This window comes from Bufo bufo, chromosome 4 (assembly GCF_905171765.1).
Source record: "Bufo bufo chromosome 4, aBufBuf1.1, whole genome shotgun sequence".
NCBI lineage: Eukaryota > Metazoa > Chordata > Amphibia > Anura > Bufonidae > Bufo > Bufo bufo.
In genome coordinates this window covers 277368559-277390625 of record NC_053392.1, presented here as the reverse complement: position 1 = coordinate 277390625, position 22067 = coordinate 277368559, and the positions used below count along the sequence as shown (strand labels likewise).

Genomic DNA, 22067 nt, shown 5'->3' with positions numbered 1-22067 from the left:
CATTTTACATACAATCTGCATAATTACTTCACTTTGGCATTTCATATATCTATACATTCATTGATGTATCTTATTATATAAATGGAGCCAAGTGAAATGTGATCCTGTGTAGTTTAAAAATGCATTTTAAAGGGAATCCCATCTAGATGTTGAACAAAAAGACTGTATAACAATGTTCCCCAACCTGTGGCTTTACTCCGTTTTTGGCTGTCAATGCATTTTTTATTTTGCAACAGTAGCAGTATTTTCCCATTGAAAATTAAGTTTTGTTTTTAACTTTTCATGTGAACTAAGAATGTCCCGAAGTGATAGGCCCTTTAGTACAAAATACTGGAAATGCATTATGGGTATACATCACTTAATTATATAATTATACCACGCTGCGCTTGGATAAAAAAAAACTAATCCAAAAGCAAGTTGGCTATTTAAGAAGACTGTGAAACAAAAGGTCCCATAAGTAATTGATCCAATTAAGTAATTAGAAGTGTTTGCATTTTATGTACATAGCTGAGAAAAAGGTGTTACTCAAACTGAGAGGTGATTGTGAATCACTTAATTATATTAAATGAATGCCTGGTGGATTGAAACTCAAAAATAGCCAATACATGTGTTTTCTTTTCTAAGGGAACAGCACACAGGCAATTATTATAAAATAAAATACTTAGTGTCAAAATAGATGCATTTGAGATTATGAAAATATATGTAATTAATTCTAATTTGTCACAGTACATGGCTAAGTGCATGATGATGAACTAAAGGAGGGTTGACACTTACAGTTAACATCTCTGTTTTTAGCAAATTAGTAGAATAAATATACTAATGCAATGTTTTTCCTGTTCACCTTGCAAATTCTTTAGCATGATGCCGCTACCGATGCAGATTGTGTATAATGTTAACTAGCATGTCCTGACCTGAAAGACGAACTATTGGGAGTTCCTGAGGGATGTGTGTAGAAAAGTTTAGCTGCCATCTCCCTAAGTGACCACGGTTTAGATGGAACCATTAGTTGGCTTATACCGATTACCCAAAAGTCTAACTACTACAGTAGTAGGACAGGCTTTATTGGGACAGTATGATTCATAAGTCGAAAGGCAGAAAATAGCTAGAAGCACAGAGTAAATTTAACTGAACAAGAAAGGAGCAAAGCAGACAAGCAAGAACTCAGAAACAGCCAAAAGTGCAGCCATACAGAAGGCGGGAACTTGGAAAGAGTAGAGGGGCAACCGGAAAGAAAGAAGCATTTAAGAACTCAAGACAAAGAACACAAGAACAGACAGGAACATACCAGCAATTAAGCACCTTACAGAGAGACAGTAAAAAAAGGGTGTTAGTATTTTAAAAAGTCTCCAGAGAAAATATGCATTGAAGTAAACAAGCCCAGGAGGACCGGAGCTGTGAGATTAGCTGGTGAGCACGCCACTTTTTTACTTTTATTGCATATAGTTGCTCTGGGTTAAGCGCTCCCACAAAAATTGTTATGCTCTGACCTATTAGAAAGGTACATGATATAAACTGTACTGAAAGTAATTTTCTTTTCAGCATTTGTGAGTTATCCCCTCCTTTCTGATGCTCATCTGTGTCATATGACCAACACTCTGACTCTCCATATAACACATCATCTTATGTGTAGACAGGAAGCCAGTTTCTCTATGTATTCCTATGGGAACCTCAATGTCAGCCTCATAGGACTGAATAGAGAAGTAACTAACTTCCTATGCCGTGTCAGTTGGAGAGGCAGAGTGCTGGTCACATGACACAGCTAAGGATCAGAAGGGAGGTTATAACTCACAAATACAGTCACCAGTAAGAAGATTACCTTCAATACAAACTAGATCATGTACCTCTCTAACAGGTCAGAGAAGAAAAATGTTTGTGGGAGTGCTACTTTAATTTGGACAATTCCTTTAAAGGGGTTGTCGACTTATCTCCTATTCACAAAGGGATAAGTGTCTGATTGGTGGGGGTTTGTACTCCTTGTTTGAATGGACACGCGTATCCACCACTTCATCAACTCTATGGGACGGCCCCATAGAGCTGAGTGGAACAGGAGTGCAAGCATGCATGACTGCAGCTTCATTCAGAATTGGGAGCATGGGTCACTGTTCTCATGACCAGCAGTGATACCACAGGTCAGACGAACATTTACATCTTACAAATTAACCACCTTAATGTTATTATGTGTAACCAGTTTTCAACATGATATCTCTAGAAATCACTTTGTAGAGTCAAGTTTACAGAGCCCATACAGTATTAGATTAAGGCCTCATGCACACGGCCGTTGTTTGGGTCCGCATCCGAGCCGCCATTTTGGCGGCTCGGATGCGGACCCATTCACTTCAATGGGTCCGCAAAAGATGCGGACAGCACTCCGTTGCTCCGTTCCACGGCCCCACTAAAAAAATATAACATGTCCTATTCTTGCCCGCGCTTTGCGGACAAGAATAGGCATTTATATTGATAGCGCCCATTCTGTTCCGCAAATTGCGGAAGGCACCACGGGCGGCTTCTGTTTTTTGCGGATCCGCGGTTTGCGGACCGTAAAAAATGGCGCGGTCGTGTGCATGAGACCTAAGGCTGTATGCCTCTCTAGAATAGAGCCACGCGGTCTGTTCTCCCCGTGTTTGGGTGGGTTTCCTCTGGGTACTCCGTTTCCTCCCACACTCCAAAGACATACTGATAGGGACCTTAGATTGTGAGCCCCATTGGGGAGAGCGTGATGATAATGTCTGTAAAGTGCTGAGGAATATGTCAGCCCTATATAAGTGAGTATAATAAATACAATAATTTGGTGTTGAAGATAAGTACCATGCAGTACAGTAGCATTGGTTTGTAGTATAGAACCATAGGGACAATGTGTACTGCCATATAGCCACATTTTCTTGCACAGAACTCCATCATTATCATGAATTAGTGTATTGTGATTCTTTGCGGTTTGTCTGATTATGCAAACGAATGCACATTAGGAGCAGCTTATCCTATAGAAATGAATAGGATTAATCACAAAAACATACTGGGAAAAAAAAAATGCTGTGGTGGACGTGCCCCCGGTGATAAAGCAGCAGCACTAGTGGAAGTCTGCCTTCAATTTCTATCCATACAAAATAAATGATATAAATAAAAGATTTGCTTTCGACTGCTTCTCTTCCCACAGAATATAGTTCTCCTCCTGCTTGGTTGTCTCCTCTGCTAAATGTGTCAGAATTAAATGTTAAACCTTTTAAAATAAGATGTCTCCCATGTACAAGGGATCCAATAATGGCCAGGATCTGTACACTTCCCTTCATTTGGTTTCCTACATGCACGTTCGGGGCTGTAGTAATACAGTATAGTGATATATATATATATATATATAGTACAAATATCCGCAGTGCATTCTGCAATCACCGGCTTCCACATGCAGCACTGAAGCAACAACGTCAGACTCCGAAACCTTAGCAACAGTTGCCATAGCGAAGATTCTCTTCTAGTGAGCACTGCGGCTCGAGAAAATGATCCTCAGTGATTATTCATTGTTCACTCTTGGCATTTGTAACTGTTTTTCATCAAATGTTACACTGCCTTCTTTTGTGTCTCTGCTGATTTACATCATTTATTTTACCGCTATGCAAATATAATGTCAGTTAAGAAAACAATGGAAGCTGAGATTACTGCTATTGACAGTCTTTAAAGGGCCTATATCAGCAGGATCAACCCTATCACACCAGGCATACTGTCTGTCAGGGCTCATTCACATGGCTGTTTGGCTGTTCCATGCTTCGGGGACTGCAATTTGCAGTTCCCAATGCACGGCCACCATCCGTGCAGCTGCCGCGACGGATCCAGACCCATTCAAACTTGAATGGGTCAGTGATCCGCCCGCACCACAATAAAATAGAACATGCTCTATTTGTTTGTGGTGCAGAGGCACGAAAAGAAACCCCATGGAAGCACTCCGTAGTGCGTCAGTGGGGTTACGTGCCTCCATTCCACGCCACACCTACTGGATTGCAGTGAATGGGTCCGCATCCGTGATGCGGGGTGCACACGGTTTTTAGAAAAAAACTGAAGATTAATCATCTACATCTCTTGGCAACCATCAGTGAAAAATGCATTGCATCCGGAGCCCTCCGTTTTTCATGATAAATATAATTTTTTTTCCACTTTCTTCTTAGTCAAGAATTACTTAGTCACAAAGTGCATTCCTTTGTAATAGCAGGCACAATGACGGGGAACGGCGATTGCACCGCCCCCAACATTGATCCCCTCAGATGCCGTGTTCATTGCTGATCGCAGCATCTGAGAATAATAGTGAGGGCTTTCCGGGGTTAATCTGGTAAAAAAAAAAAAAAATTAAATAATACTCACCTTATCCATTTAAGTGCGAAAGGGCCGCAGTGGCCATCTTGATTGAAGACACTGCGCAAAATCTCACGCAGTGCATGATGAGATCATCATGCTGGCCGGTGTGGTGACGTCATAAGCCACCGCGTGTGAGATTTCGCAAGGGATCTTCAATCAAGATGGCTACGGCAGCCTCTTCGCACTCAAATAGATGAGATATGTTTTTTTTCTCTTTACCGCCATTTTAGGGAAAATTGATTTGTTTCTACAGGCATAAAGAAATTCAGCTTTGCGGCAAATCAAATTTTTCCTGAAATTAGGATCGAAGTCCACTTTGTATACTTCGATTCGCTCAACCCTAATATGGCTACTTTCACATCTGCGTTTTTGCTGGATCCATCGTGGATCTGCAAAAACGCTTCCATCATAATAATACAACCGTCTGCTTCCGTTATGAACGGATCCGGTTGTATTGTCTAAAATAGCCATGATGGATCCATCTCTAAAACCACTGTAAGTCAATGGGGAACGGATCCGTTTTCTTTTGTGTCCGAGAAAACGGATCCATCACCATGGACTTACATTGTGAGTCATGACGGATCTGTCTTGCTCCGCATCCCAGGACGCACTCAAAAACGCTGCTTGCAGCACTTTTGTGTGCGTCATGGGAACATAATGATACGGAACGGAATGCATTCTGGTGCACTCTGTTCCCTTCAGTCCAGTATTGTCCCCATTGACAATGAATGAATGGGGACAAAACTGAAACGTCCCCCCCGCTATTGAGATCCTATGACGAATCTCAATAGCGGAAAGGGAACGCGTAGGTGTGAAACTAGCCTTATACAGTATAAATTCAGGATAGGTTCACACCACATGCCATTTTTACATTCTGCAAATATACTGCATAGCCAGTCATATTAAGCTGTATGCATAGGGAAATTTACTTGGCTCACGCATTGGCAGTAAACCCAACCATAGCTTACTCAGACAGGCTTTGTTCACACTAGCTATATAGCGTATAGGTTTCGAACGTACTGTATCTGACACTGACAGACCCCATTCATTTTAATGGGGTTTGATGGGTGAGTATGTTGGATTTTGGTGTATTTTATAGCAAGCATATCTTTACGGACTGTGCTACTCCTTGTAATCTCAAATACTGGAATGGAAACCTATTTGATCCAAGTGCGTACAGAGCCTTGGAGATGCGTATTAGCATCCTGCTAGGATTGCTGTGATTTTTTTTTTCCCCCATAAAATACTTTTATGGATAATAACCTAACCTGACCTGGGATGACCATTGAGGCCTTTAAGCTTCATACCCAATGAAGAAGTAGCTGTGACCATAGCTCTCCATTAAAATTAATGGTCACTTTTTCAGGAACAGAAACTTTTATCTTGTGGATACGCCATATGTCTTAAATAGGAAATTCCTTTCAAGTGACACTGTCACAATCCAATAGTGGGGTTTCTTGCAAAAATGTTAATGTTAATGTTAAAGATACAGTAAATAGATGCTGCATCATAAAGGGCAGGCTTTTTGTCGAGCTAACCATAAGACATTTTAAGCCACTTCTACACGGACTCTGCAAAAGTGGCTTCTGATGTCTTCTAGTTGTCACAGCAAACAGACCTGTCTGTGCGACGCTGCCAATTCTACTACAAGATTTCTCCAGATATTTCTCGACATTGTTTGCGGTAGTCTTACTGATGTGCTACAAATAATAAATGAATACAAATTGGAATAGTTTCTATTTTCTCTGCATTTTTCCCAATATATTTCAAATATCTATGTGATGCACAAAATGATATCAGGATGCTCATGGTGTATCAATAATCACTAGATTTATGAAGTGCATCTCAGTATTTGCAGATCACCATGCCAAAGAGCAATAACATCAAAAGAACATACTCCTCGGAAATCAGTTCTGCCTAGTGCTGGGGCATGATATCAGAATTTTCTTCGGTGCCCTATGTCATGCCCTACCCCTTCCAGCCCTGCACTGTGTATAACCTCAGTTTACCTACATTGTTTCCTTCACTGTATTACTTTATAAGCTACATTTTCTCATGTAAGATACAAATGTGTGCTTACTCTGAAAATAAAGTTTAAATATCCTATCACCCTGCATTCGAGTTAAAGAATATAAAGAATGTAGGATAGGGATAGATTTTAATGAATAAACCACCCTCTACCCACCTGTTTCTCATGACATCAAGCTGGGTTTAATCAGAGTGAAGGCATAGATCACAGGATTCTACCAATGGCTTCTCTTATAGCTGATCTAATTAGGCTTTTACCCTGAGGTGTGTATTGTGGAGACATTTCCATTCTTTGGAAAGTAATCTATATGAATTTGTGATGTGTTTTGCTGTATACTGAGGTCAGTAAGTTGACACTTGGATCCTTGAATGCTAGACGCTTTTTTTCCCCTGATTGCTGCATTCACAATTTATTACCTCAGCCCTGGTGTACCCCATTGATAAAATTGTGAACAAAATGGCTAAATATGCTGAAATAGTGATACTAATTGATACAGTAGGGCAACGTGATTGGAAACGTTTTGCCCTCTTTGGGTAAGAAATCAATTCTATGAAGGTCAGCAACAATCGAAGAGATACAACATATATCTTATTATACCACATTCCAATACTATGCATAGATTTCTCTTTTTATTTCCTATAACTGCAGTTCTAGAAGACAATTGGCCCTTCCCATGACAACTGTGCTAGATTACACCCATTGAAGGATGCTTTGCAAAGTCCCTTTAGTTTCTTATACAAAGGATTTTATGTACAATGCTGTATATTTTCATCTTACATTTACTACTCTGTAAAGTTATCACAGAATTTTCATAAATAACTATCAAAATCTGAGAATTACAAATATGCAAACATTCTGGAAAACATTGTACATATTCATACTAGTTAAAATAGACAGAAGATAGGTAGATAGATAGATAGATAGATAGATAGATAGATAGATAGATAGATAGATAGATAGATAGATAGATTTGGGATAGATATGGGATGGATAGATATGGGATGGATATGGGATAGATAGATATGGGATAGATAGATATGGGATAGATAGATAGATAGATAGTTGGATAGATGGATAGATAGATAGATAGATAATTGTAATAATGTCTGAAATATTCCTGATTAATTTCTAACTTTGGACATTATTGAAAACCTCTAAGATAGAGATCCCCTGTTCTGTAAAACAAGGCAGTTGGTAAAATCCACATCCAGGAAGATACTTTTATAATATAATCCTCAACAGACTCCAAGAGAGTCACACATACTAGCACTGTTTCTTTTGGTCTCCTCCTGGATGTGACCTGCTGTCTTGACTTACAGAACTGGAGATGCAGGATGCCCATTTGTCAGGTTGGGATCAGAGATGACCATACCATGAATGTCTAAAGTTGGAGAATCTCTATAATTGTTGGTATTGAAGTTAAGATGTTGAGATTTACCTGGAAGGTAGTTGCATTCACCCAGTGTCAGAGGACAGGGACACAGACAAGGGAGCTCTTCTTAAAGAAGGTATATCAGTCACTTACCACAGAAATAAAGGCTCATAATTTGACATTTGTAAAGGAAACCAAGAGGTTTTCATAAAGAATTCGCCTCAAAAGGTAGGGTGGCAGAACCATGTTGTACAAAGTATTGTGAAATATTTACTAAGCATTTGTGTCAAAGTCAATGGCACAGATAAAGCAGCCCAATAAAACATTACATAATTTGTTAACTTACTTCAAAGTCAAGGTCAGAATACCGAGATTTTCTTCTCTATTGTGCAGGAAAGAAAAAAAAAAGAAATGAAGAATGGTATTAAAATGTGATTTATGTCCATGCATTTCTATCATTCATAATAAAATGTCCTTTACATTAAGATTTCTGAGGTTAGGAACGTGTATCAATGCCAATATTCATAACTTTTGTACACAACAAGAATTAATCTTAAATCTGGAAAAATACATAATTATGTGGTAGGGGCTTCACCACAGTGGGCAACCTGGATTAGTAAGGATGAGCATCTTTAAATAGTCAGGAAGGGAAAATTTGCACAAAACTTAAATATAACATACGGTATGTTATGATATCAACCCATTTTTTTTTAATTATGTGATGCTGCTTTTTCTACATAGCTTACATTGTAATAAAATTTCATCTTTTTTATTTCTAAATTATTACATAATTCAGCGCCTAATCCACATTCAAAGGGCTGAATTGTCTGTAATGTGGCCTTTCATGCTGTGAAGAAACATGACTGGTCAGAACTTTCACTTGACAAGTCCATAAGCTCCAACCTATAGACTCATACAGAGATAGCTAAACAAGACTGCTTTGTACCATATTCAAATATCATGAATGGTCGTATGTAGAAAACATATTGTAGATATATTTTATGGTAAAAACTCAAAAAATGCTATAATTACATGGACACCACAGTGGCACACTGGTTAGCACTGGTGCCTTGCAGTGCTGGGGTCCTAGGTTTAAGGGCCCATTCACACGACTGTATTTTTCTTTCCGCATCTGTTCCTCATATTTGCAAATCAGATGCAAACCCATTCATTTCTATTGGACCGCAAAATCCATGGATAGCACACTGTGTGCTCTCCGCTTCTGTATGTCCGTTCCGTATGTCCACACAAAAGATAGAACTTGTCCTATACTTGTCCGCAAAATGCGGTCTGTGTCCCCAATCTAGTCTATGGTTCCACAAAAATGTGGATTACGAACGGAATATATTCTGTATGCAATCCGTATTTTGAGGATCCGTGTCCGCAAAGTTTCATGCCCTTTCATGTCACCTTTGAATCCTTATAAAATAATACTTAGTTTTTTGCGGATTCGCAAAATATGGAAGACATATGGAAACGTACATTCATTCAGTTATTTTGCGGACATGCGGAAGATTTTGCTGAACAACTGATCCAGATATTTGTGGACCACAAATAACATACGGCCGTCTGAATGAGACCTAAATCTGACCAAGGGCCACATCTGCATGGAGTTTGTATGTTGGGGTTTCCTGCAGGTGCTCTGGTTTCCTTACTCACTCCAACGACATAATGACAGGGAATCTACATTCTACTGAGGAGAGCAAGTGATGATAATGTCTGTAAGGCGCTTTGGAATATGTTGGTGGGATGTAAGTAAAGTAAATAATGGTAGCTCAAATAGTGGTGACAGATAATCTCACAATTTTCCTTTAAACTATCACCATTGCATTGCAAGTATAAGTATCTTATAGTACGGCTCACAATTAATCATTTTATTTATTGTACTTTAAGCTATATTAAATTACAATACCACTGGGTTTAGATGACATTATAATTGTTTTGGTATTTATCTCCCTTGCAATTTTATTCCAAATCAAACTAGCTGGCTTAACTTTCAACATAAAGTTTTCTGACATTTAACACACAGATGTGATTAATTTATCAAAGGGCATTCTTATATTATTAATATTAATATTATAAAGATATGTGTTTACAGTTTCATATCCCTAATTTTAACTATGTTGCTATCCAAAACGCTATGCTTTATCACAATAAAAAAATATTTTACACTTAAAGGGGTTCTCCGGCAATTAAGAAAATGAATATACTTAAATATTAATTTATGATAAATATATTCCCAAATACCTTTCATTAGTTATTTTGGCCTCATTTTGTCTAGGGAGCAATCAATAGGAGAAATAAAATGTCTGTCGTCCTATTCGTACACACAAAACCTGTCCTAATCACACATGAGGACAAGTTATTTCACCACACTGAGCTATAGAGCTGCCCCATTCTCCTCTCTTCTCTGCTCTAGAAATGAATGGAGGGCATATGCGCATGTGCAGTGCGCCCTCCACTACTTTCCCTGCTCCGTTCTCCATGTCCACCTCTGGGACCCACACCTATCAGACAATGGGGGTATATCCTAGCGACATGCCACCATTGTCTGTGATGGCAAAACCTCTTTAAGTAACAGGTCTCATTACATTCGGTCATACTAGCCCTATAAGACATTGTGCATGGTTTAATAGTGAATTTTCTGGTGATGATATCTTTTTAAATGAATAAAATGCAAGTTAGTTCTTTTCTCACAAATCTATATTGTAGTCTGCATGACTTGTCTAGCTCTGTAACATGCTTCCTAGTGTTGAGCAAAGTGAGCTTTGGATCATAGATCCATAGTTACATAGTTAATACGGTTGAAAAAAGACATATGTCCATCAAGTTCAACCAAGGGATAGGGGGGATGCGAATCCCAAAAGGAATTGAGCATTAATGTTTTTTACTTTTAAGAATTTGTCTAAACCCTTTTTGAAACTGTCTACTGTTCCTGCTGTGACCAGGTCCTGAGGAAGTCTATTCCACAGCTTCACAGTTCTTACAGTAAAGAAGCTTTGACGCTTCCGGAGACTGAACTTTTTCCTCTCTAATCGGAGGCAATGCCCTCTTGTCTTTTAAGCGCATTTTACATGGAACAGCTTTTCACCGTATTTTTGTATGGCCCATTTATATATTTGTATAGGTTAATCATGTCCCCCCTTAGACGTCTCTTCTCAAGACTAAATAAATTCAATTCTATTAATCGTTCTTCATAACAAAGACCCTGCATTCCCCTTATCAGTTTAGTCGCTCTCCTCTGTACTTCTTCCAGCTGCAGTGCGCCCTTTCTATGTACTGGTGCCCAAAACTGAACTGCATATTCCAGATGAGGCCACACCAACGCTTTGTAAAGTGGTAATATTACATCCCTGGCCCGCGAGTCCATGCCTCCTTTAATGCACGACAATATCCTGGTGGCCTTAGAAGCAGCTGATTGACATTGTATGCTGCAATTTAATCTACCATCCACAAGGACACACAAATCCTTCTCTGTAAGTGACTCTCCCAGTGTAACATCACCTAGGACATATGAAGCATAGAGATTATTACTACCAAGATGCATAACTTTACATTTGTCCACATTGAACCTCATTTGCCAAGTTGATGCCCAATCAGTGTTCAAGTCAGCTTGTAGTTTATGGACATCTTCCATAGACTGTACAGTTCTACACAGCTTAGTGTCATCTGCAAAAATAGATATGGTGCTATTAATCCCGTCCTCAATATCATTAATAAATAAATTAAATAATAAAGGGCCCAGCACTGAACCTTGGGGTACACCACTTATAACCTGGGACCATTCTGAATAGGAATCATTGACCACAACTCTCAGGACACGGTCCTATAGCAAGTTTTCAATCCAATTACAAACGATACTTTCCAAGCCTATAGACTTTACTTTACCTATTAAACGTCTATGAGAGACAGTATCAAAAGCCTTTGCAAAATCCAGAAACACTACATCCACAGCCGCCCCTCTGTCTAGGATACTACTCACCTTCTCATAAAAACAAATCAGGTTAGTCTGACGACTTCTGTCCTTGTTATACACATGCTGGTTATCACTTATAATATTATTTATAGTCACATAATTCTGTATATAGTCCCTTAAGAGTCCTTCAAACATTTTTCCCACAACAGGGAAAAACTAACTGGTCTATAATTACCTGTGGAGGACTTTTTTGAATAAGTGTACCACGTTTGCCTTGCCCCAATCACTTGGCACTGTACCAGTACCTAGAGAATCTTTAAAAATTATAAACAGGGGCACAGCAATGACTGAACGGAGCTCTTTAAGGACTCTTGGGTGTAATCCATCTGGACCTGGAGCCTTGTTCACATTTACCTTATTTAACTTATCTTGGACCATATCTACAGTTAGCCAATTGAGCATATTACTGGATGTACTAACAGCCCCGGCGCCACAGATATCAGCTCCTTTCTCTTCTTTTGTATATACAGAGCAAAAAAACCTATTTAGGAACTCTGCCTTTTCCTTATCTTCAGTGACTACCCCCCATTATTTAGGGGACCTACCTGCTCAGACATAGTTTTTTTAGCATTTATATATTTAAAAAACTTTTTGGGATTTGCTTTGCTTTCTTTTGCTACCTGCTGTTTGTTTTGTATCTTTGCTAATTTTATCTCCTTTTTGCAGATTTTATTAAGCCCTTTGTAATCTTCAAACGCTACAGCTGACCCCTCAGGTTAGTATTTTTTAAATGCTCTCTTTTTGTCTTTTATTGCCCTTTTTACAGAAGCTGAAAGCCATGTGGGGTTTAATTTTAGCCGTTTATACTTGTTACCTAAAGGGATAAAATTTTTAGTGCAATTACTCAATGTGGATTTGAAGCTCTCCCATTTATCCTCAGTATTATTATGTAACAGTAGCTGCTCCCAGTCTATGCCCTGAAATGCTGCTCTCAACCCAGGAAAATTCACCTTTTTGAAATTCAGTGTCTTTGCTCTGCCTGACAGAGTTTGCTTTTTATAGTTTAGGGGGAATATAATTATATTGTGGTCACTATTACCTAGTGTTTCTCGAACAGTAACATTTGCAACAAGCTCTGCATTATTAGAAATTACCAGATCCAACAGAGCATTGCCCTTAGTGGGAGCTTCTACAAACTGGCCCATAAAGTGGTCCTGCAGCAAGTTGAGTAATTTTCTTCCATTTGCGGTTGAGGCAGAACCATGACCGCAGTCAATATCTGGGAAGTTAATATCTCCCATTATGACCACTGTACCAGCCTGTGCCGCTCGCTCCAAAACTTCGCTCCATCTCCGTACAGCAATTAAATGTATGGGCTCTGCCGAAGTGAAATTCTTTATCTCCAAAGTCTTGCAATACTTTGGTGAATAACTTTGGACTTGGACTCGATTTTTAAACTTGAAAACCATTTTAAAACTTGAATCCGAACTCGGCTTCGGTACCGAGGTACCAGCTGGTAACGAGGCCAACTTCTGAATAAGTTTAAAAATGTTTTTCAAGTTTAAAAATCGATGGCTGAAGTTATTCAATGAAGTCTCGCGAGACTTTGGAGATAACAAAGTTCACCTTTCCAGAGCCCATACATTTGAAAGCTATACGGAGATGGATCTCAACGCTAATGCTTTCCACAATTCAAACTACATGCTCAATGTGACAGGTTCCCTTTAAATTGGGAGTAGTCTATATGCTGCTAGTATGTAACCTACTCCTGCCAGTTAACACAGAAATACACCTATACCCTATTAGCAGGGATGCTAAACCTGCAAAACTACAACTCCCAGCATTCCCCAATAGTTGTAGGCTGTTTAGTTATGCTGGGAATTGTAGTTTGCCAACAGCTGGAGGGCCGCAGGTTGGGCATCCCTGCCCTATAGGGTATCTATCAATAGATATACTCTGTAATACTAGGGAATTAATACAATGCCTGAAACCAGTTGCTATTTCATTCACTTTTAAATTGTCTATGGAGACAGATGAAGTTTTAATGAAAGCATTCTCATGACCAAAATCAGGAGAAATATCTTGGCTGTATATCTTACACCCCCAAACTCTCTCTGATGCCCACAAGCCTCTGTCTTGAACTCTCACTATATCACTACACTACTGTATTATTGTATTATCATACTACATTCATACTTTACTTATAAATGCGTTACTGTTCTACTACTATTACTTTTACCCTATTTGTGTTACTACGCAAATTACCTCCACCCAGTCATATCTACTCCCCTTTCCTTCCCTCCTTCTCTCCTCCCTCCCAACTTACATTGTATATTGTATACTTTATTGTATGTTATATACTTTACTGGTCAATGTAAATGTTTCTAAATTATATAGAAAAATCAAATAAACTTCATGTTAAAAAAATAAAATAAAAAAGCTGTTTCTTCTTCTCAAGAACAGTGACCCACTGGTTTTAAAATCAAGTAGATTATTATATAGTCTTTATGCAACACATAGGGGCTTTATCATCTCCCTACACCTGTGTTTGCGACTCCACTGCAACTCAATTTAGTTGCAACCAGCATTTTCTGGCTTAAATAAAGACTAAAATCTACAGCAGTCATGAGTAGATTTCAGTTTAGGCATATGGACTGCCATATTTATGATGAGGAATGCGCCCCACCATAAATTACACTATGTGCAACCTCTGACTGTGCAGACAATATCAAGACTGGTGTACCACTAACCAAACACTAATTTAAATATACGTAAAATTAAGAAAACTATGCTGGGAAACAGTTCAGCACATAATTGCCTATTAAATATATCACTTTCATTTTGTATTTAATAACTCTAGCTACCAATCAACAACCTGTGAGTGGGAGTCAACAGATGAGTTTGGGCCCATTATTTGTCTTGGCCCCTGTAAGAAGGTACAAAGAATAATCGTGGATGATAGGTACGTGTCACCGAGGTTCCTGACCTCGGTGGAGTAAGAGCCCTTGATACTTAGTATGGCTGTAATAGCTGATCCAGGACAGCTCTTACTGAGAGTAGTCAAAGTGCTAAGTGGGTGACTACTCCCCATGTTCCAGGCCGGGTTTTGCCAGGCATAAAAACCAGCCAGCACTGCCAGGTGAGGAGGATTACCTCCGCCTAACAGTGGAGCTCAGGAGGTCTGTGTGCTGTGATCTGAGGGCTGCGTTGGGATTCGCGGCTTGAGCCGGGCTGGAGGGCTCAGACCCCTGTAAGGGCGAACAGGCCGCCTAACGCCTGCCTGTGGACTTGACAAGCAGAACTTGTGAAGTAACACCCAGGAGAAAGGTGACTGTTTTAAATATGAACTTTTCATGTGTGTGAACGATCAACAAGCAACTTGCGTTTTTGTTTTGCTTTCACGTGTAAATAAACACTGTTGTTTAGAACCAAGAACTTGTACTTTGCCTCTGTGCTGCACCCGCTAATCCTAACTACCAGAGCGAATCCCCACACCCCTGATTGCAATACCACCTTTACCGCATTTTAGAAGTGCAGGTTAGAGCATTATGTTAGTATGGTTCTCATTTACATTGAGCATGCTACACCTTTTGCTTCACTCAATCAAACAGTATTTATCAGTAAATTAGGTAATTTGATTTTAAAGAATTTCGCCACATGAAAGAAGTAAATATATCAAATCCACACATTCCGTAACTCCCATGCATACTGTATAAGCATTGACATGCGGCACCCCTGGTCAAAATTACTGTTACTGTTCACAGTTAAGCAAGTTGAAGATGAAATGATCTCCAAAAGGCATCAAGTTAAAAATGACACATTCCCTTTGTATTTTAAGCAAAAACATTTTTTATGTTCATATTTTACATTTTCAAAAATAGCAAAAAATGAAAAGGACTCGAAGGAAACGTTTGGGCACCCGGAATCGTTAGTACCTAGTAGCACCCCCTTTGGTAAATATCACAGCTTGTAAAGCCTTTTTGTAGGCAGCCAAGTGTCTTTCAATTATTCTTTGAGGGATTTTCATCCATTCTTCTTTGCAAAAGTCTTCCAGTACTATGAGATTCCTGGGCCATCTTGCATGCACTGCTCTTCTGAGGTTTTACAATTGGTGTTATGTTTGCTTCCAGAATTTGCTGGAACAGTAGAACAATGTACTACAACTCCAGATTCTTCTAAATCTTCCTGAAGGTCTTTTGCAGTCTGATTTACCTTTCTAGAAATCCTATGAGCAGCTATCTGACATTTACCTTAGTCTTCCAGACCTTCTCTTGACCTACACTGTTCTTGTTAACTGCCATTTCTTAATTAATTTCAAACTGAGGACATAAAAACCTGAAACTACCTTAAAAGGCACAAGCTGAATGTTTTATCATTGCTCTCACAGTCCCTTGATCAGAACATCACTGAAAATCTGTGGATAGACCTCAAAAGAGCAGTTTATACAAGGCAGCCCAGGAATCTCACAGAACTGGAAGATTTTTGCAAGGAAGAATCAAAAAACAAGAATTGAAAGACCATTGCCTGTCTACAAAAAGTGATTACAATCTGTGAAATTTGTCAAAGAGGGTGCTACTAGGTACTATCAATGATGGATGCACAAACTTGTTATTTTGAAAATGTAAAAGATGAAAATGCTAAAAAAAAAAAATGCTAAAAATACAAAGGGAATGTGTCATCTTTAACTTTATGCGTTTTGGAGATCATTTCTTCTTCAACTTAACTGTTCACAGTAACGGTAATTAGGACCAGGGTTGCCCAAACTTTTGCATGCCACTATAACCTGGTCTTTAAAAGTGGAAAGTGCTAAAATTCCTAGGATAGTGTTCGTAACCTTAAAACAAAGTATTATTCAACTTACACAAACTCAGTAAGACTTAGGACACTGAAAACTATGGATATAATTAACACTGATAGCATATAATGCTAAGCAATTACACTTTCCCCCCCACAAAGCCTTAGTGACTGACTACAGCATGTAGTTCTGTTCTTTCAACTACAATAGCCAGAAGCAGCAACACTACCATAAACAGCAACTCACTAAAACATGATAAATAAATAAATAATGTGAGTCTATAACATGGCATTTTGATCATGCTTCAATCCACTGTCACTACTGACAATGATTAAAATGACTAGGATGGGCAATATCATATGCAGCATATCTGTCTTATCTGGTTTATCCTCCGCAGCATTGAGAATGGTAATTTTGCATAAATTCCCAGCATCTGTTGGGGTAGAGTCGGGGACTAAGAAGGAGAATGTTTCCAAAGATCTACATTAGGCAATTTCCTGGACTAGGACACTTTGTGGTATTTCATGCTTATTGATGTTTTTATTTACTGCCAGAGACAATAATAGGTTTTAGAAACACGACTCATGTCAGTTTAATACCCTTTTGTTGTTCGACTACTGTAAATGCGAATAAGGTAATTTTTAAGGGACAGTGAAAGGTCTGTCTGCATCTGAAGTTAAAAAAATGAAAAAATAAATAAAATAAATTGTTACATATTTTGTCACCCTATGCATTGCCACTATATACTATTGCTCTATGGATTCTCCACCCAAAACTCTATATGAAAAATTTGTGGTGTATGCACTATGTGTGAACATAACATCTGCATTACAAGATTGGTTTGGGAAGATCTTTTTTAAGAACCCAAGGAAATTGTCATTTTTTAACTGTCAATGAACCAATGAAACTGATAATAAGCACTGTGGGTGGCATTTACGCATATTGGGGAAAGTCACACATTTGTGTACAAAACCCGTTTTATGCAACAACAAAAAAATGCTACTTTTGTCCCTTCTCCACCATGCTTGCCACTTTTGTTAAAAGTTGGTGGAAGGGGGTAGGGCCTAAACAGCCGACAAATTTATAATTAATTATTCTAATGTTCTAGCATAAGTAATGCCTCAAACCTATGCAAGTTACTAGCTGACGGAGCTTTCAAATTGTGGTGCATGAACCAGCCAAGATGCATCTCAATGATTTTGGTGCATCTCATGCCACTGTATTTTCCTTATTTATAAACTTAGGTACTGCTTGCTCTATTTCAAGGTCTTACAATTCAGTGCTCCCTCTGCCAAAATATAGATGTTTCAGGATAATGTAAAATGTTTTATAATCCTGCACTCATGATAACAAGCAATCTGTATTATCAGATCAATGTATCGTTACTATACAAAACATCACTAGAAACCACAATTAAAGAGCCTACATAACTTTTTGTAGGAATCTAAATTAAAAGTAAATTCACCTTGAAAAGACATTCCACCAATATAAGAAGTTTTTTTTTCCAACTAGCATACAATTTTACAAGAATGAAAGTGCCACAAAGTGTCAAGATCCATGGAATTACCAAACTGCCTCTAGTTTCTTTCGATAAATTGGCACATTGGATGATTTTATTGTCTATTTCTTTAATTTTTCAAATTCATTTGAAAGACTGAATAAGATGAGAATGAAATATTTGATCAAACATGGCTCATGTCATAGGCACTAGAATCAATAACAGAATGTCAGGAAATAATAATTTTATCATCTTCTTAAACATAAGGTAGACCTTATTGAGGGATGAAGAATTAAATGTAAGCATACACTTTTAGTCAATATTAGATTGGCCAAGCAAGCTTGAAATTAAATGTCTAATTGTAAATGAACCATTTTCTCTTTTGAAATCCCTAAGTAAATAACGGGTTCAGAGTTCTTCTAGATTACTTAACTGCTAAACGTCAGTAATGCTTCATTTATACATGTGAAGAAGTAAAAGACATTATAGGCACCTTTGCAACTAAAAGACAAGCAATTAGTTGATCAAAGTGACAAATAGTAGACCATCATCAATTTTAATCAACATAATATACTATGCAATGCACTATGTTGCCCGTAGCTTCAGCAAATGTTTTCCTACTCTTTAGCTATCAGACAAATTCAATATGTTGAAATTCAACAGCACAATCCTTCTGCCTTCTATTATGGCAAATTCAGGACATCTCCATATACATGAGATGGTGGGCCATTCTTACCAAAATTGGTGAGTTCAGCAAACATTACATGCTAAGTTATACTTCTAAAGGCTTGTGTTCTATTACTGGTGTCTATTGCCTATATAAAGATACAGTACTTGGTGGCTCTCCCTCACTGAAGCTTCCATGTTCACCTTTTGTACTACACCTTGGATCTCTGGCATCATATACAGTATATTGTAAACAGCATAGATATGACTTTGAAGATAAACAGTAAAACATAGGCTGTGTGGGCATATTAAACTATATAGATTGTGAGACAGCGACTGGATTGGTGGATGGTGTATATATGCCACCTAGCATTCTCAACTATACATTATGAGGGACTCCATGAAGTAGGAGTGCACACATTTTTCATTTCACTTCGTGGTTAAAGCAGTGTTCTGGGTAATAGGAAGCTTCTGGTCCTACTCCAGTTCCCATGTTCCCTGCATTGGCCTCATTAACAATTATAGGCCTATTTAAAAACCCTAGCTACACTGGGGAATCTCTCTCTGGACAGAGCAGGGAGGTTGCTCACAAGCTGTATACAAACTGAAGGTACAGGTTGCTATTTATTGTATGTAAGACGGAGAGGGAATATAAACTCTTTAGCTAGTGCTTGGATGAGCAGGATTTTATTTATCTTTTGGGATATTTTGTTTCTTGAAATCTGCATACCTGTTGCCTGTATATATGCTGTCAATAAAAGCCTCAAAAGACTGAGCTTTGGACATTTAAAGCCTGGCTATATCTCGATAAAGCCTAAATTGACTCTGACCATTGCCAAATCCCACAAGCTATAACCTGTTTTCGTGGGAAATACAAAGTAAAAAAATAAAGTCAGTTTATATCCAACTCGTTTATGATAAATTCTAATTTACATTTCTCATTTAGAGGAACTGCTATCTATCTAGTTATCATCTACTGTATGATGGATATTTGTAATGCATACAAAATACATGCAAAAAATGATGAATTACAAACCTCTAGGGAGCTCATAGATATTGTAGAACCTGTTTCACTCCTTGATAATCCTGCACTGTCATCCATCTCTGAGGCTATGAAGTTCTTTACTGCTGTGCGAGGTTCAAAAGGAAGGCTCTGCATGTGTTCTTGAGACACAAGATGCTGATCTAAATTTATACCAAATTGTTCCATTATAGCTGGATTCATGCTAAATTCAGGACTGACTTTGTAGTGTAATAGCCTCTCATGAGGCAATGTATCCATAGCTATGTTCATTTTATTTTCATCCTTCATTTGTGACTGCATGTTCCCAGAGCCTCTTGGCATTACAATATAGTCACTTTCCATCATTCGCTCCTGGGGATGGACCATATCTATGTCTCCAGCTCTGAGGTTGTCATCTGTGCATAAGTACACAGTTCGTCTTAATTCACTATTCTCTTTCTTCAAACACTGATCAGCCATCTCTCCCATACTCATGGGCATGTGCAAAGCAGATGGTTGTTGAATAATAACTTTAGAAAGGATGTTTCCTGGCAAAGTAGAATAGCTCATTCCTTCTGGGATTATCGCCTTTTCCTCTTCCTCATCATTCAGTGAAATCCTGGAGAGGGTGCCTGTTATTGTAGCAGCTCTGCAGGGGCCAATGTCCTTGTGTAAAACTGCAAATTACAAAGCTTTATATTATACTATGTTTGTATGCATTATTTGTATCATAGAAATGTTTTGCCTGAAATATTTAGCATTAAAAAGATCTAGTTTATTAACATACGCTGCGGTTTTGGTTGATCACTGTTGACATTTAATCTTCTGCTCATAATAGACTTGTCTGCACTGTGCATTCAAGTGAAACACTTTATTGTTTATATTTGCGTCTTTCAAGTGATCTCCAAGACTGCAAACTTTGCATCAGGAATACACTTTCGATAATTGGAAACACTCCACAATATTCACTAGACAAGAAATTTGAAATGCACATTCCAGTACATAGAGTAACTCTTATAGTTAACTACAGATGTGCCCTTCTTTACTGTTCCCTCGCTCAATATATCCAAAAATATGTGACATACTATGATTTTGGAGTACTCTGTCATGAGATATATATTCTATGTGTGTCTATATGTAGCTTCCCAGTGGTTGTGTTGGCTTGTTTGCGTATTGCATTTGCATATATTAAAACTTCATTCTTATCAGCAAAGCGGGCACATATGAACATGGGACCAACACAGATGTCTTAAGCTGCCGAACGCATATACAACAGGTCTGCCAGTTTCATAGGTACAAATCTGCTGACAGATGCCCTTTAAGGTAAGATTGGGCATATCTGTAGGTATGACTTTAACATTCCAAAGCAACACTACTTGACAATATCTACAAATCTTATGACTTATTATTATGACACTAATCATAATATACTGTTTCACTACAATATTAGGGATGAGCGAAGCAAGCTTTGGATCCTAGATCCAATGTGACTTTGCTCAAAACGTTGGTTTAATGCTGTATGAAAATCTGTCTCCATACAGCATTAAAATCCAAGGCGAAGTCAGTTTTTCCCATTTTAAAACCATTTTAAAACTTGAATCTGAAGTTGGCTTTGGTTCCGAGGTACCACTAGGAACTGAAGCCAACTTCGGATGGTTGTTTTATAATGGTTTTTCAGTTTAAAAATCAAATACCAAAAAGTTATTCACAGAAGTCTCGCGAGACTTCGGGAATAACTCAGTTTGCCTCATTGGAGGCCAGACATTTTAATGCTGTACGGAGACAGATCTCTGTATAGCACTAAACCAAAGTTTTGAGAGAACAACTCTAGGATCTGAAGCTTGCATTGCTCATCCCTAATGACTAGATCATGAGATCGTGATGAGTAAATTTAGAATCAGTAGGGCAATTTGATTGATGTATTCCTGATTTAGAATTCTTAACCCTATTTCAAAATTATTTACCTTAACCCACAAACTATAAAATCTTACCTTTATCTTAACACCATTGTCCAGGTCCAGCAGAAAACCAGCATTTGCAAATATTTCTGTTTTTTAATGCTTTATTTTTTTTTTTACTGTTTTACTGCATTACAGTTTATTTTAATTAACTACTTGAAAACTGAAACAATTTTTCCCTTGGAGACATGAATATTTTTTAAAATTTTCCTCTTTTCATTCTGGTCGTAACGTTTTGAGATTGAAAGGAATATATTTTGAAGTTCTTACCCATCCCCCAAAATATTACTAACTAGATAAACTAAATATGAAAATCAAGAAACATTGGCCACAGCAATTAAAGCCTTAAGTGCAGCAATTTATTGGTAGCTATTTTATAGCTGATTGTAAAAAAAGAAGCTATGGATTCCAAAAGCATAAAAACTAAAAAAAATTATTTTCTTGACCAGAAAAATTTAACTGAGAAAATGTCATATATGCAAAACAGAAATC

At 38.1% G+C, this 22067-nt stretch overlaps 1 protein-coding gene across 4 annotated transcripts in view; it reads right to left on the bottom strand.

Moving 5' to 3' along the window:
* Window positions 1-22067, bottom strand: part of ADGRB3 (adhesion G protein-coupled receptor B3) — a 1057188-nt gene that overhangs the window by 5900 nt on the left and 1029221 nt on the right. For all 4 annotated transcript variants that reach the window (XM_040428625.1, XM_040428624.1, XM_040428627.1 and 1 more), the window contains 2 exons: window positions 19651-20294; window positions 8086-8121 (listed from right to left, as the gene is read on the bottom strand). In XM_040428625.1, coding sequence (XP_040284559.1) covers window positions 8086-8121; window positions 19651-20294 — 680 coding nt within the window. The remainder of the gene's footprint in view (window positions 1-8085; window positions 8122-19650; window positions 20295-22067) is intronic.